Source organism: Musca autumnalis, unplaced genomic scaffold, assembly GCF_047663935.1.
Source record: "Musca autumnalis isolate F117 unplaced genomic scaffold, ASM4766393v1 scaffold_5, whole genome shotgun sequence".
NCBI lineage: Eukaryota > Metazoa > Arthropoda > Insecta > Diptera > Muscidae > Musca > Musca autumnalis.
In genome coordinates this window covers 106,743,575-106,761,150 of record NW_027412088.1, presented here as the reverse complement: position 1 = coordinate 106,761,150, position 17,576 = coordinate 106,743,575, and the positions used below count along the sequence as shown (strand labels likewise).

The 17,576-nt window shown below is 36.0% G+C and overlaps 1 protein-coding gene across 1 annotated transcript in view; it reads right to left on the bottom strand.

The window, feature by feature from the left end:
- The window catches only part of 5-HT1B (5-hydroxytryptamine (serotonin) receptor 1B), a 202,051-nt gene that overhangs the window by 68,788 nt on the left and 115,687 nt on the right, over positions 1-17,576 (bottom strand). Inside the window, exon 3 of the mRNA XM_073988645.1 lies at positions 1,897-2,030. Within this exon, the coding sequence (XP_073844746.1) occupies positions 1,897-2,030 (134 nt within the window). The remainder of the gene's footprint in view (positions 1-1,896; positions 2,031-17,576) is intronic.

Genomic DNA, 17,576 nt, shown 5'->3' with positions numbered 1-17,576 from the left:
TTAGCTCTATCAGTTGAAATAATACCAAATGTTACCAAATTTAGTACAATATAGTACTTTTTTACATATAAGTACGAATTTTCAAAACTACATCCATATCTCAATCCTACACTCCAACAGTAATCTTATTCCGAATTTCAGATTTCCATATCTATCCGTTTTGTACCAAATTTAGTACATTTTAGCACTTTTCGTACACATAAGTACAGCTTTCCAAAACTACCCCCATATTTCAATCTTATACTCCAACAGTAACCTTAAATCCAAATTTCAGGATTTCAATTCTATCCGTTTGCACAAATCTAAGTTGTGCAATATTTAGTACCAATTAGCACATTTCGTACACATAAGTTCGAATTTCCAAAACTACATCCGTATCTCAATTCTACACTCCAACAGGAATCATAATTCCAAATTGCAGGTTTCCAGCTCTATCCGTTCACTCAAATCCACATTGTACCAAACTTAGTACTCATTACTACTTTTCGTACACATATCGAGCCCTTCCCGCGAAAATGATGTAAGCGACATTTTTTCGATTTTCGTTTTTTTACGGAAATCTATGAAGAATATTCCAACACACCATCTCCCAAATTTTTAGAACTCAGCCATGTACCGTTACGAAATTAGAGCAAAAACAATTTTGATGTAAGCGCCATTTTAGCTTTTTGTGTACATTTGTTTGTGACAGCGAATTGTCGCTTACATCAAATTGCACATTTACATACCATGTCATTATTCAACTATATTACAAGAAATACGTTTTAATCTTATAATTCTTCGAATAAATACTTGCTATAAAATTAGTGTGCTTTGTTTTTAAATTGTAGATAAGAATTACTCTAAAAATGATTTGTTTCAAATATTTTTTTTTTTGATGTAACCGCCACTTCTCAAAGTAAAAGCCTGATTGCGTGACAGCGAAAAAGATGTAAGCGACACAAACTACCGTTATATTGAAGATATTCCACAATTTTTTTATTTTTTCAGTAAATAGGATTTAATAACAGAACTATACCAAATTTGAATAAACAATTTTGGTTATATCAAAAGTTATTCAATAAAAACCGTCTCCTGTAAAATTAGCTTTTTGTCGCTTACACTTTTTTCGCGGGAAGGGCTCGATATGTACGAATTTTCAAAAATGCCTTCATATCTCAATCTTACACTCCAACAGTAATCTTAAATTCAAATTTCAGGTTTATGGCTCTATCATGAATCAATTTAGTAGCATTTAGTACTTTTCGTACACATATGTACGAATTTCCAAAACCATTTTCTTATTTCCATACAAAATTTCAAGATTCTAGCTATATCCGTTGAAAATATACAATTGGTACTAAATTAGTAACTTTTAGTACTTTTCGTACACTTATATGTCGAATTTCCAAAAACTCCTTGGTACACCCTTCTAGCTCTTCATCAGTGACTCTCATTCCGAATTTCAGAATTCTAGCTCCACCGGTTCGCCAAATACAAATGGTACCATATTTAGTACATTTTATTATTATAGTAGCTGACACCTTTGGACCGTTTAGCCTGGACGTTGATTATCAGTCAGTCAGTGAGTCATCATTACTCAACCTTTTTTATAAGTATTGATGACAAGGCTAATGTCGGAGATATGTATTTCATAAATCGCACAAATTTTAGAATAGAAAAATTAATTTTACCTCCAGGTCGTTGCTATACATTTGTAGCTTTTGCTTAATCCCGATTCCAATATAGTCTTTTAAGCTGTGAGTAACTGTATATTTACAAAACACAAAAGCAGCTGTTTGGTCCCTTCCCTTCCTAGCTTACTTGTTTTAGTTTCCCCCTGCCAATTCTCACTACATCGTTTTAATCATGTAATTAAATTACAGATAACACCAGTTATTTCAAGTGCTTACTTACCTCATAAACAGCTCCCAATGGCATTACCAGACATGCAACAAATAAATCAGCCACAGCCAATGATACAACCAAATAATTAGCCACATTCTGCAAGTTGCGCTCCAGTATTATTGCGGCAATTACAAAAACATTTCCTAGTAGGAGTATTTTTTTGTCGTTGTTATTGTTTTTGTTTTTCGTCAGGCACAAAGAGTCCATTTATTTATTTATTTTTCATTGGTGTTGCAGAGATGCCATCCATGCCATGTGTTCGTTCATGAATTCATTTCATTTTTCAATGTTAATAATTGTTGCATGCCCCGCAATTGTTTATGGATTTTCGTAGAAAATTGTATGGCATTATAAACAGACAAACGTAACAAAAGACCAGCGGCAGGCAGGCATGTGGCATAAAGAAGACAAAAAGAAAACAAACAAACGATAACAATCATCAGTATTTTACACACATTTATGAAATATCAACAAGAAAAAATGAACACTGGCTGGCACATTCATACATACATATGTACATACATAAACACAAAGTATTTATGTATGTTTGTATATATTTCACGAGCATGTTTTTATGTGCGTACATTTTATTGTTCATCTAGTGTAGATGAGTTAAACGTTTATTCGTTATTGGCCATATTTATTTTATTGGTCCATAATAAGTTCTTTGAAATGTAATAAAACCTCTTTTGAAATAAAATACAAATTGAATATAACAATAATGGATAATGAACGATGGATAAAAGCCTTTAGACAAATGTTGTAGATCGGAAAAAGGTCATGTACACAAAAGTTTGAAATTAATCGTTTGGTTTCTATGTTATTAGGTCAGGGGACAAATATTTGTTCTGTGAAAACAATATTCTACATTATTAAGTGTAACTAACGGTACATTGGATAATACTTTTATATCGAAGATATCTTTTATACTAATTTAATATCTACGTTACGTACATACATACATATAAGAGGCGATACGAGTTGAATTCTCGCATGGTAACGAGTTCATCACGTTTTTATTTCTAGCTCCATGGTATACAACTTATTTCGGTTTAAGCCGAATTTTTAATACAAATTAAGAGTTACTGAAGTTTTAATTTAAATCAATTTAAAGTTTACTAATGTACGCAATTTACCAATGTATAACCAATTTCAGGTGTGGCCGCAAACTTGGATGAGTGTTACTATGATTAAAAGTTGTGGATGATGAAAATCCCTGTAGATATATTGATAAATTGCTAGGAGTTGAGTACTTAAGCTTTCTTGATAACCGGTAAAACGGAAATTCTCATTACTAGCAATTCGAAAATTGCCAAAATGTTTTCAAATACAATTTGTTAGTCGAATATAAAACAGACCGCAGACAAGATTCACTTTTTTTATACCCTCAACCATAGTATGGAGGGTATATTAAGTTTGTCATTCCGTTTGTAACACATCGAACTAATCATTTGCGACCATATAAAGTATATATATTCTTGATCAGGATAAAATTCTAAGACGATCTAGCCATGTCCGTCTGTTGTAATCACTCTAGCGTCCGCAATAATTGAGATAAAGTGCTGAAATTTTGCACCCGAGGGTCTTTTTTCCATAGGCAGCAGAAGATGGGCTGTATCGGTGCACTCTTTGATATAGCCCCCATATAACGGTACCTCCCGATTTGAGGTATTTTCACGTTTTTCGCCACATTTGCAGACCGAATTAGCTATAATTTGGCATTAATGGTTCCTGGAGGTTAAACAACATATCTACGAAAAATTATGTATATAGGTCCAAGTTTTGGTATAGCTCCATATAACGGTACCACCCGATTTAAGATATTTTCACGTTTTTTGCCACTTTTACAGACCGAAATAGCTATAATTAGGCATTTAGGGTTCCTGGAGGCCAAGAAAGTATGTATATAGGTCCAAGTTTTGATATAGACCCCATATAACGGTACCTCCCGATTTGAGGTATTTTGAGTTTTTACGCCACATTTGCAGACCGAATAAGATATAATTTGGCATTTAGGATGCATGGAGGTCAAAAAACATATCTACAAAAAAATATGGATATAGGTCCAAGTTTTGGTATAGCCCTTATATAACGGTTCCTCCCGATTTGAGGTATTTTGGTGTTTTTCGCTACATTTTAAGACCGGATTAGATACAATTTGGCATTTAGGGTCTCTGTAAGCCAAAAACATTTTATCAAAAATTCCACGTCCACGTTTTGGTATAGCCGCCATATAAAGATACCGCCCGTTTTCAGGTACTTTGAAGTTTTTATTATACCCTCCACCATAGTATGGAGGGTATATTAAGTTTGTTTTTCCGTTTGTAACGCATTGAAATAATCATTTGCGACCCTATAAAGTATATATATTGTTGATCAGCGTAAAATTCTGAGTCGATCTATGTTTGTCCGTCCGTCCGTCCGTCTGTGGTAATCACTCTAGCATCCACAAAAATTGAGACAGGACGCTGAAAATTTGGGAAGATGTCTCTTTTGTGTGCAGGCAGTTCAAGTTCGATGATGGTCTATATTGGTCCACGTTTTGGTATAGCCCCCATATTTCGGTACCTCCGATTTTCGGTATTTTGTGGATTTTAGCTACAATTTTTAAACGAACTAGCTGTTATTTGACGTATGAGGTTATCTATGGCCACGAAACTTATCCACCAAAAATCGTCAATATAGGTCCATGTTTTTATAGCCCCCATATATGGGTACCTCCCGATTTTCGGTATTTTGTGGATTTTAGCTACAATTAAATAGCATTAATTTGACGTATGTGACCACGAAACTTGTCCACCAAAAATCGTCAATATAGGTCCATGTTTTGGTATAGCCGCCATATATCGGTACCTCCCGATTTTCGATATTTGAGGATTTTAGCTACAATTTTTAACCAAACTAGCTGTAATTTGACATATGAGGCTATCAGAGGTCACGAAACTTATACACCAAATATCGTCAATATTGGTCCATATTTTGGAATAGCTCCCAAATAACGGTACCTCCCGATTTTCCGTATTTTGAGATTTTTAGGTACAATTTTTAACCGAACTAGATGTAATTTGACATATGAGGTTCTTTGTGGCCAAGAAACCTCTCGATCAAAAATCATCAATATAGGTCCATGTTTTGGTATAGGCCACATAAACGGTACGTCTCGACTTTCCGTGTTTTGAGATTTTTAGCTAAAATGTTTAACTAATAGGGTTAATTGGAGATTTTATGTAAAGTTAAACGGTATTATAAAGTAAGGAACTAAGTACTTTCCCAATGGAAAGGAAACCAATTATTCCATTTAGGTTATTTTATGGTGGAGGGTATAACAATTTCGGCCCGGCCGAACTTAACACTTATTTTACTTTCTCGTTGGAAATCGAGCTTTTTGATCATTGTATGGCTGATAAACGCTTATGCCCAAAAAACTGTAGATGACAGAGAAAATACTGGAAAAGGGGTCCGAAGGGACAACTACCACAACAAACTAATTCTATAATTTCAGCAGTTTTAAAATTGTATTCACTTTTTAACTTCCCAAAACAAAAACAAATGATTTGAATCATATAAAAAATGATATTTTACAAAATATTGCATATTTTTACATGGGCTTTGGTTCAGTTGCGTATGTTTTCAAAATTAAATTTTAAGGCGTGTTTTGTACCGTGTCAAAACTTTTTTTTTATTTTCTTATATTTATTTTCTTATATTTAATTGAAAAAATACTTAATTTTACTTACAAACAAATATTTTAAACAAAATTTTCTAAAACGTGAATTGTTCTTGCAAATGTATTGGCCACCACTGTATACCCTTGAAAGACCCTTGTTCTATGAGGACCCATACAGAAAATTCTCAGTCGAAATGAAATGTAAATTGAACAATAAAAAAAGTATCAGTCGGCTTTGCCGACACAGATATACCCTCAGCTTGTGTTAATTTAAACGCCCATCTATTAACAATATCGAATCTAAGGATTACGTATTTTGTGGCCTTCTTGGAATTTGCCGACAAAAAATATATTTGGTTTGAAGCTCAAAAGTGTTGCTGAGGATGTACTTGAGGAATGGGCCGACATAGTCCATTTCGGAAGTGGATCTTATTTTGGAAGTCATTCCTTTTGATAGATATTGTGCCCACGAAAAATAAAATATCGAACGGTTTTACAGCTTTCGCCATTTCAGGAACTTGCCTCTGAAAAAACATGTACCGTCGAAATGGCAGCGAATTGTTGCAACAAAGATCAAAGCGACTACATAGCAGGCCTTAAACTGAATTTTAAGAAATTTTGTGTGAGAGGTATTCGAAGGATTTGACATATATTGCCGATTTTCGAACCTGATCTATGCCTAAGAATATAACGATGTGCAAAGTATGGGCCAACTCGGTTACTACCTTCGAGAGTTACCGTGTGTACCCACCATTTTAGTGAAAAGTTTTGAACTTTTGTGGCGAAGGTACCTGAAGGAGTGAACCTATATGGCTCATCATCGAAATTAAACTAAATTCGGACAAAATATTGCGATGGCCAAATTTTGGACTCAATCTGCATATCCGTTCGAAAGTTATCGTGCGCTCCAACCATTACACTTGGTGCCATAGGGGTTTTTCTACAATTTCGGGCTATTTTCTTAGGAAGTGAACTATTAAAGGGGGCAGGAAATATAAGTTGTTACAATAAAAATCAAAGCGATTCGAGAGCAGGTCCTAAACGGAACTTATCCGACATTTTGTGTGGGAGGTACCCGAAGGAGTGGACCGATAGACTCCATATTGGAATCTCATTTATGCCTGGAAGAAATTTCTCGACGTGTAAAATATGGACCAAATCGGTTACTACCTTTAAGAGATATCGTTCGCATAATTTTTCCGAACATTTTCGAACTTTTGTGGGGGAGGTACATAAAGGAGTGGACCGATTTGGCCCATCTTCGAACATAAATTAATTTGGACAAAATATTCCGAAGGCCAAATTGTTGACCAAATCGGTTCATCCGTTCGAGAGTTATCGTGCGCAGCTAGTCAGACATCTAGTGTGTTGGATGTTCAAACGACTCGAGGATCGCAAAATTTCCTTCCTTTCATTTTTATTTAACTGTAAAATTTTTTCAAACAAAAGTGATAGCAGAATCCCACTCTGCTTAACTTTTCCACTTGGTGAAAGAAAACGACGATCATGCGATCAATGGCAACATGAAATGCTAGCAAAAAATTACCAGGGTAAAGTTGAAACGTAAAGTTGGGTAAAGAATTGCCAAAAGGCGAATTAAAAATATCAAATTAATGGAAAGTGAGGACCTCGAGTTAACCTGTAGGCAGAAGCAAGTCCGAAAAAATTACTTAAAGGTAAAAAACAAATCAAAGCGATGTTGTGGTGCAGGCACATTTTCCTGCAAGGATTGTTAAGATAATAAAGTAAAATTTTTGTGTGTTATTAACACGAAAGGGAATAATAATAGACAAACGCCCTCGGATTTCAATCTAAAAATATACGAAATAATGTTACTAGATTCTAATATATAGCGTGCTTGGCGCATCAGAATCATGAAATCGGTCGAATTTATTGATGGTAGCTATTATTACAGTGTTTTATTTAACTTGCTTTGGTGTCCGTTTAGCTCAAATCTGGTAACTCATTTTTAACACAGTTTCAGTTGACCAATCGAACTGAAACTTTGCACACTTTTCAGATTTGGATGACAATACACGAATATGAAACCAAATCCAATATGGGTCCATTTTTTCTATAGCCCCCATATAGCGTTACCATACGATTTAGTTCAAATCTAGTTGCAGTTGACCAATCGAACTGAAACTTTGCACACTGTTTATGTAGAGCAATGAGGGGAAAAGAAAAGATAAATAAAAACACAGAGGTATCAGTTCTTTTATAATAATAAATGTTTGCTGGTTTATTGAATTGTTTATTTTCTTTTTGACAATATGATTACCTTTGCTAGGTGCTTTCTCTTTTAATGATAAAAGTAAAGTGAACGCAGAGGTTCATTTGGATCGCAGAGGATCTTAGTGATCGCAGAGGATCGTTGGGATCGCAGAGGATCTTCGGTATTTTACTACTACAACTACATTTTGTGAGAGTAGAGTCTCTATGTATCAAAATGAGCAAACCAACAACAACCGTCGCCCGTTAGTATCTACACTCTCCGGTCTCCGCAGAGGGAACTTGTAGAGGTGATACACGAGCTGTCAATCAGCAACCGTGATCGACTGGGCTTGGGAAGTTGAAGGCCAACGTATCTAACTTATACATTGCCGCCCACCTTGATACATTTAAATGGATCAACAAATTAAATTAATATCCATATAATATTTGCAAGTGCATTAAGTAATATATATATATATATATATATATATATATAGGTTCGTAAGTTCAGTTCATATGTGAGAGTTTATAATTCATTTGGAATTCAATCAATTTATTTCAATTCAACTAAATATACAATATTATTTATAAGTGTGCTGGACCCGATATTACCCATCCAAACGTTGTATACTGGGCCGTAGGTAGACCTGGTTGTGTAATTATCCTGGGAGATATTATTTTAGAATAAATTTCTGGACCAAGAACCATTGCTATTGGTCCACACCGATCGAAGGTAGGATCCGCTAGTTCCAGGCCAACAAATGATTCGCGAATAGACGGGGGTGCGGACATGGAAGGTGTTACACCGCGGGTGATGTTTGCGACCCTAGCCGTTACAAACTGTCTTTGAGTTGAATCAAATCGGGACATAATCAAAAAATCTGCGTGGTCCATGTTGTCGATTTTCGTTAATGGCCAATTCAACTCTGCTGTCAGAGACGCACACACCTGACTAACTTGACAACACGGATCCAGAATAGCCCTTATCGGCATTGTATTTTCCGGCAGACACAAACGTACGACCACGGTGGGGGTTAACATTATGACTCGACCTATAGGTAAAACCGAAGATGGCAAAACATTAGCTGGTGGTACCGGAAAGATACCTCGAGGTACGACCGATGTCGAAGATTTCGGCTCCGCGCGTGAGGGGTAGTGGGATTTCGCCTTCTTTGACAGGTGTAGCATTGAATGGTGCTTATTTTTACAAAAACTACATCTAAATGGCACTGGACAATTTCGCGAAACATGGTCGGGACGCAAACAATTGTAGCAATAATGGTGGTACGCAACCGCTTTCAAACGTTTCTCTACCGACATTTTCTTAAAAGTGAGACAATTATAAATCGGATGGGCATGGGAACAAAGGCGACACGGGATTGGGGGTTTGGCTATTGTAGCTTTGGTAACTTGAGGCCCGGGGACCGAAGCGTTTGTCGTTTGGGGAACTTTAGGTGGAGTAGAAATTGAGGTAGATGCTACTTGAGACGGTTCGTCGAGCTTAGGAACGGAGACTGTGGGAGCGATGTCCTCACTTGGGCCCGGACTTTTCAGTTTTGTGGCTCTCAGTTCAGCTTCTACTTCCCTGACTGACATTTCCAAATCGGTGGCCCTAATTTCGGCTTCCACTTCCTGGTCGGACATCATGTCTTCTTCGTAATCAGCGAACGCCATCTCACGGAGAATATCTTGATGAGATGCCATAACTAACACATATAACGAAAGAGGACAACACGAAAGAGAGAGCAAATAATAGACTTATTTTGTAACACGACTAACTTCTCGACTGGTCGCCTAATAATACCCTGAGCTGTTGGAACGTCTACAACGCGAACGTTACCGGCATCGACGTTACGAGTTTCAAATATACATAAGTCGAATTACAACCAAATCTTCGAAAATTTCTTTGGGGATGCTTCCTTCCACTTGCCTTTACAAAGGAAAGAATCAGAGCGACAACTTAGAGGACACAAGAGCAAACACATGTATTTCTTCGGAGGTCTGGTTTACAATATTGATAACGGGGTGATGGGGTATGAGCTAAGTCGAGATGAGGTAGGGTTTTCTTAAAACCTTATTTGCATTTCTAGCAAATTGGAAATTTTGAGGAAGTTCAGCACAGGTGTGTAGGGTACCAACATAGCGACCTTCTGACTATCTCGTACCTGTGGACCTATAGTTCTTCGTGCTGAACGTGCCTAAGGGCGAAAGTACTTTACGCTTTCTAGTCTGCACCAGGGTTTTATTAAGACTGTCTTCGTTAGTAACCTGCAGAATTGTGTTGAATACCCGCAAAGGGATGGGACCAGAAAGTATCCAGCCGAAGACAGTATTTTGCGCCAAAAGAGAACCCACGACGTTTTGTTGTACCCCCGGCAACAATATTTGAGGATATAAATCCGCTCCTAGCAACATATCCACAGGATGGGAATCGAAAACGTTTGGATCAGCCAAACGAAGACTAGGCAAAGTACGAGAAAAATCAGGATCAACATCAAAGGAAGGAAGATTACCAGAGATTATGGGGAGAACAAAAGCATCAGTTTTCAAAAGAACGGAGGAACTCAACGGAGAACCTATACAAATACGACAATTTTTTCTGGAGATAACTGAGGTCGAACCATTTACACCAGAAATGTTCGCAAGGGTGGAACGAGTTGACAATTGTAATCTATTTTGAAGGTGCTCAGTTATAAAGGTAGCCTCAGACGCAGGGTCAATGAGGGCTCGAACTGGGTAAGAATTTCCTTTGTGAATGATATTAACAATAGCAGTACCAAGCAGAACGTTAGAATTCTGAGACGTGTGATAAACTTGGCGGGTTACTACAGTCGGATTAGCACCAGTGGAGGTAGACGCAACATTATCTAAGATGGAATTTGGTGGAGTTCTAGGGGCTGGAGATGGAGGCGTCACATTTGACGTTAAACTACTAGTAGAGGGCGATCTTGTGGGTTTATGCATGAGAGTGTGATGCTTTTCATGACATACAAAGCAGCGATGTGTACTGGGACAGTTACCAATTGAATGACCTCTTGACAAACAATTAAAGCACAAGCCTTGCTTTTTAACAATGGAAAGTTTTTGCTCAAAAGTTAACTTTTTAAAACGGTGACAAGAGTAGAGCGCATGATTTTCATTTGGGCAGACAACACAACGATGTTTTGAATATGATTTTATAGTATTAGGAGATGTTTTCGCCAAATGTGCCTTAACGTTGCGTTTATTAGGTGATTTAGAAGAATCTATACCTATAATGTCACGCAAACAGGCAAGCGTCTGAATTCTCTCCGTGAGGAAGGAATCGAGCTGAGCCCATGACGATAAGGACGACTTATCGGTGAGACTCTGTTCCCAGAGAGTCACTGTAAGCTTTGGCAGACGCTGAATACAAATAAAAACTAAAATAGGATCCCAATGATCCGTAACAATGTCATAGACTGACATGGCAGACAAACAACCGTTTATGCCCCTTTGCAAAGATTTTAAACCTGAACTCGTTTCACTAGTTAAAGACGGAAGATCGAATAAAATCCTTAAATGACTATTTACAAGGATTCTTTTATTGTCATAAGTATCCTTGAGGGCTTTCCAAGCAAGAGCAAAACTTCTATGTGTGAGCGGAAACTTAGAGACGACTTCCCTAGCCTCACCTTTAGTTTTTTGAACTAAGTGACACAGTTTCTCAATGTCACTTAGCCCAGAATTGTTTATAACCATGGCCGAAAAAAGGTCACGGAATGTAGGCCACGACAAGAAATCACCGTGAAACTCATCAATATCACACGGAGGTAATTTGAGATTGTGCATAGTGTTAGAAACATATGGCGGCAAACTCCAATTAGAAATCGAAATATCAGCAGAACTCTGAATATCAAGCTGTTGATTATTAGATGTAGGAGGCAAATTCAAACTCTGGTTAGAAATATTATCTGAATTAGAATTACCGGGCAGCCTATTGGATCTATCGGACTCCCTAGTCTCCATATTGCGACTGGTTTGTGCTGGGTTATTGTGAGGAGTACTACTGTGCATTGCAGTTGGAGTGGAAGGGGAAGATTTCAATGACTTTAAGTTCTCTAGTTTTTCATTCATTTCCGACAAACAATTGACATATCTTTCGCGAGTACTTTCATACTTGCCATCAACAGAAGATATTTCTTCTGCAGAAACACCCTCTTGAGACATCAAATGATCGATGTACTTATCATATGCATCGGAAGCCTTACTCCACAAATTTTGGAGTTCGGTCTTTCGAACTTCAAGATTGAAAATCGTATGATTTTCAGCTCTAATAGCGCTGAAGGATGTTGTAAACTTTTCAATTTTATCGGAAGCGCGGATAAATTGGATTAAATTGATGTTCACCATTTTTCCAAGTAAGATTTTTAAAAAGAACTGCGAAAAGAATTATTTAGATTGGAACCAAAAGACGCAAAAATCAAGATATAACTAGGAAAAACCCACAATCGAATGGAGATCGACACAAATGCCAAAGGAAAACAGATCAAAAAAAAAATCTAAAATCACAAAGCAAACTAATTTGGTGGAAAGAAGAATCAAAAATTTCCCGAAATTAGCAAAAGAAATCAGAAATTTTTAATTTAGTGGACTTTTTCTTCTAATTGAATAAATATTTGAACAGTTCTTGAATGAAATGTTAAATAAATAGTCAAAGAATAATTTAAAAATGTATTAAAATGGTTAATATTTATCAAAATATTCAAAAAGCACAACAAAGATCAAATGAATACAAAAAAACTTAATTTTTCGTTATGTACCGGGTGTACGGTGCACGAATTTTCGACCGAAAATAAAATTTGCTAATGCCTATAAATTGTAAGCACGCGCTTAAGGCTAGTTTTCTTCAAAAAAATCTTTAAGAAAACTTAAGGAAAAAACGGTATTTTTCCACAAAAGAACTCAATAAATAATGCAGATAATAGGCTGATTGTAGGGTGAATTTATTTTAAAAATCCAAAAACGCAAATTTTATTTCAAGAAATTTTCGAGAAAAAAAAAATATTTAAGAATTTTAATTTAAAATTTTCACAATTTTTTTGGGGCCCACTGTGCCGTGGTGAATAAAGAATACCACACAAAAGGGAAAAGGGAACACACAAGTAGTGGGGGGGGGGGGGGGGGTGTGGGTGGATGTAACTGCCTCGCTACAAACAGACCAACGACAACGACCAAGCAAGCAGTGAGAACTGGAGAGGCAAATGTTGTTGGTATATTTATAAAGGCACAAAGTGACGCTATCAAAATTAAAAAAGGCGCGTATTCTTGTTGTTGTATTTACACGACAACTAGACCAACGGCACTTACCCAATAGTGAGAGCTGGGGAGATAAATAAATTGTTGTTATATTTCTTACTGAATATAAGAAATAGAAAAGGGCTAGTATGGTGATTGTTTTTGCAATTGGCCGAATAACAAGTGATAGTGGCAGAGTTAAATAAATTGTTGGTAGGTTTGCGGCCGATTTAGAAAAAAGAGCACAGGGATTATTATATTATTTTCGGTGAGAAACAAACGAAAATAATACGAATATTACGAATATTGGTTGACTGCAAACACGATCACTCGGCAATGTACAAAATGTGTGGGGAATATTGCAATAAGCAAGAGAAAAAAAGGCACACTACAGCGGCAGATTATTTCAATTAGAAAAGTATATTTTTTTGTGTTAAATATTAAGAAATTAGCACAAATTTATGGAAATGTTCGATTATTTCGCGACGAATTGGAAATTAATGCAAACACGACTCGATTTCAGAATAATTTTAATTGATTTATATAGAAATTAGTTTATTGTGGACTGTATATTGAACGATACCGGAAAATAGGGTAACAAAAAGGCGACCAGTACCGCGATCAAAAATTAAAAACACTTTTTTTCACTTTTGTTTTCAAAAAATAAAACGAAATCTCACACAAACAAATGCACTTGTTTTTTGATGAATTTATGTGATGAGATGATGATTTTGATGAAAGTGGATGATGCGGTAGGTGCGGGGATGCGTTGTTGATAATTTCCTTTGGGAGAAAAAAGGCACAATTAATAACCAGGCAAACTTCTCAAATTCACAAATCCGGCTCGATGCGACCAAATGTTTATGTAGAGCAATGAGGGGAAAAGAAAAGATAAATAAAAACACAGAGGTATCAGTTCTTTTATAATAATAAATGTTTGCTGGTTTATTGAATTGTTTATTTTCTTTTTGACAATATGATTACCTTTGCTAGGTGCTTTCTCTTTTAATGATAAAAGTAAAGTGAACGCAGAGGTTCATTTGGATCGCAGAGGATCTTAGTGATCGCAGAGGATCGTTGGGATCGCAGAGGATCTTCGGTATTTTACTACTACAACTACATTTTGTGAGAGTAGAGTCTCTATGTATCAAAATGAGCAAACCAACAACAACCGTCGCCCGTTAGTATCTACACTCTCCGGTCTCCGCAGAGGGAACTTGTAGAGGTGATACACGAGCTGTCAATCAGCAACCGTGATCGACTGGGCTTGGGAAGTTGAAGGCCAACGTATCTAACTTATACACACACCTTTCAGATTTGGATGGCAGTACATGAATATGAAACCAAATCCAATATGGGTCCTTTTTTTCCTTCAGCCCCCATACAGCGGTACCACCCGATCTCAGGTATTTTGAGGATTTTATCTTCTGTTTTGCCCGAATTAGCTGTCATTTGGCATTTGGGATTTCCAATGATACAGAAACTTCCTCACTACAAATGATGGACATAGGTACAGGTTTTGGTATAGCCCTCATATAGCGGTACCACTTGATTTCAAGTGTTTTATGGATTTTATCTTCATTTTTAACCTGAATAGACTGTAACTTGGCATTTGGGGTTCCCAATGGTAACAAAACTTTACCACCAAAAATTGTGGACATAGGTCCAGGTTTTGGTATAGCCTCCATATAGTGGTACGGCCCATTTTCAAGTGTTTTAAGGATTTTATCTTCATTTTTAGGCCGAATTGGCTGTAACTTGGCATTTAGCGTTCCCATTGATACAGAAACTTCTCCACCAAAAATTTTTGACATAGGTCCAGGTTTTGGTATAGCCCCCATATAGTGGTACCACCCGATTTCAAGTGTTTTAAGGATTCCCAGCAAAATTTATTTGAAGTTGTTCCTTGTGAAGTAGTGATTGAATAGCTTTTTTTTTGAAGCAGTCCACGCAGAGTCATGAAAAATGCAGTCCGTTCTTCACATTTTGACAATGTCAGATTTGAATCCATTTCATAAATTTTTCACATTTTAGAAATTTCAACATTTTGCAAAAAAAAGACAAAGAACATAATTTGTTTCTTCTTAATTCTAATAACAGCAATATGTTTGCATCCATAAAAAGTAATTTGTATACAAAAAATAATAAAAGTGATTTCGAACTACATCTTTGTTTGTAGCCAAAGAAGTAGTTGAATCATATGTTGTTGTGATTTATTCACTACAAAGAACTAATGCAAAATGTGTACTTAAGAAGTAAATTAGACAGTATCCTCACTGCACCATGCCCTTGTAAAAATCATGACTTCTTTCACGTAAAAAGATGTAGTCCGAAATCACTTGCACTCATGATTTAACTACTTCTTTGGCTACAAACATTTTGCTGGGTTTTATCTTAATTTTTAGCCAGAATTGGCTGCAACTTGGCATTTGGAGTTCCCAATGGTACAGAAACTGTCCCACCAAAGATTATGGACATAAGTCCAGGTTTTGGCCCGTTAGCCTCTATATAACGGTACTACACGATTTCAGGCATTTTAAAGTTTTTATCTAAATTTTCGGCCTATAATTTTGTTTTCAGTGGTCAAAAAAATGTATTTACTAAAAAGTTAAAAATAAAAAATAATTTAAAAAAATTAAGTTTCAGTGTTTTATTTAGAAATGCACATAAAACTAGGAAATAATTTGTCGCTTAGCCTCAATAAATATATTCTTTCTCATGATGGAATCTCTTAAATAAAACGCTTGCATTTAAATTATAAATAGTGGCAAAATTAAAGGGCAAGCGTTTTATTTGAGAAATTCCATCATGACAAAGAATATATTTATTGAGGCTAAGCGACAAATTATTTCCTAGTTTTAAGTGCATTTCTAGAAAAAAACACTGAAACTAATTTTTTAAATTATATTTTATTTTCGCTTGTAACGTATTGAAATAATAGCTTGCGATTAGTGATTGTGGTCAGAAATTCCCGGCCCGGGTGCCACCATGGGTGGGTGCCATAAGAAGAACGAAACATACACTCCACGTCAGTAGAATAGAACACCTAAATTTCTGTTAATGTTAGCTTATTTATCCCGAAGCTAATGAATCTACGTTTTTAATCTTGTAGGGATTGAAAGCCTATGATGTTCCGTATCAAACACAGAAAAAATTATGTTTCTAGCTTTTCGCGAAATGATTTTCTGATCATTTTTCCGATAGTCATTTTAGTCATTTTATTTTCGCGAATTGTGGAGATATTAACGCCGAATTTTCTTTCAGTCGATACAGCGGGGCTTTCTAATCATTTTTCACCAATAAAACCATATAAATAATTCCGCGGACGCCGAAATAACAGTGTAAACGGGTTTAAATTGACAGACAATTGAAACATCTCGGAATATCAATAAGAGTCGCGCAGTTATGTCATATTTCTTCACAGTAAGATAGAATATGACACAGATAACCTCGACGGATACATTCGAGTGCTGCGGATGCTGATAACATGGAACATTTTCAAAATAAGTATGAAAAACGCCAAAATTTCTTATAAAAACCTTGATGTTTTGTTCAATAAAATGATTTTTCCGCGAACAAGTCTGCCGTTTAAAGGTTTGGAAATATGCTCCACATAATCTGAAATGAAAACAACCGCTATTTTAATACACTGATTGATACGGAACATCATAGGCTTTAAATCCCTACAAGATTAAAATCGTAGATTCATTCGTTTTGGGATAAATACGCTAACATTAACAAACATTTAGGTGTTCTATTCTACTGACGTGGAGTGTATATATATATAATTAGCAAAAAAAAGTAGACAGACTCTGCTCTTGAGTTCCTTTGAAACAGATATTTTATATAACTTGCACAATTTAGTCAGGACGAAGTGACTATAAGATTTATCAGTACTTTTAGTGATGAGAAATTGTCATTCCCCTTTTCACGAGAATGAAAAAATCCGGGAATAAACAAACCCTATTTGCGAATCTATCACGTATATATATTCTTCATCAGTGTAAAGTTCTGGACTTAGACCCATATCGGTTCAGATTTGGATATAGCCCCTATATATATCTTTCCCCGATATTGTTATTACTCGGTCTATTTTAAAAGAGTAGCCTTCAAATTAAATACCTGATATTTTTAGGCCCCTAATAAGTTTTACCGATTTGGACATAGCCTCCATATATTTCTTTTCCCGATTTTGCAAAAAATCGGTCAATTGGATATCCTCCAAATTACATATGCAATGTTTTCTTAGGACGTTGATCAGTTTTATCGATTTTGACAAAAATCTGTTCAGATTTGGATAGAGTCTCCATTTTTACAAGTCCCTGTTAAATTTTACCGATTTAAACAAAAATTGTTTCAGATTTGGATATACTTCCTGTATATAATGGTACGTTTGTTTTTAATATTCCCTCATTAACCCTTTGTGGCCCGATGTTGCCTGTGTGCAATTTTGCATGTTTATGTATGCGTATTTCCCAAACCGCTTGAGATATTTATATATACTAAGTGGGTGTCGGTAGGTTGATTTCAGAAGAATAAAAAAAAAAATGGA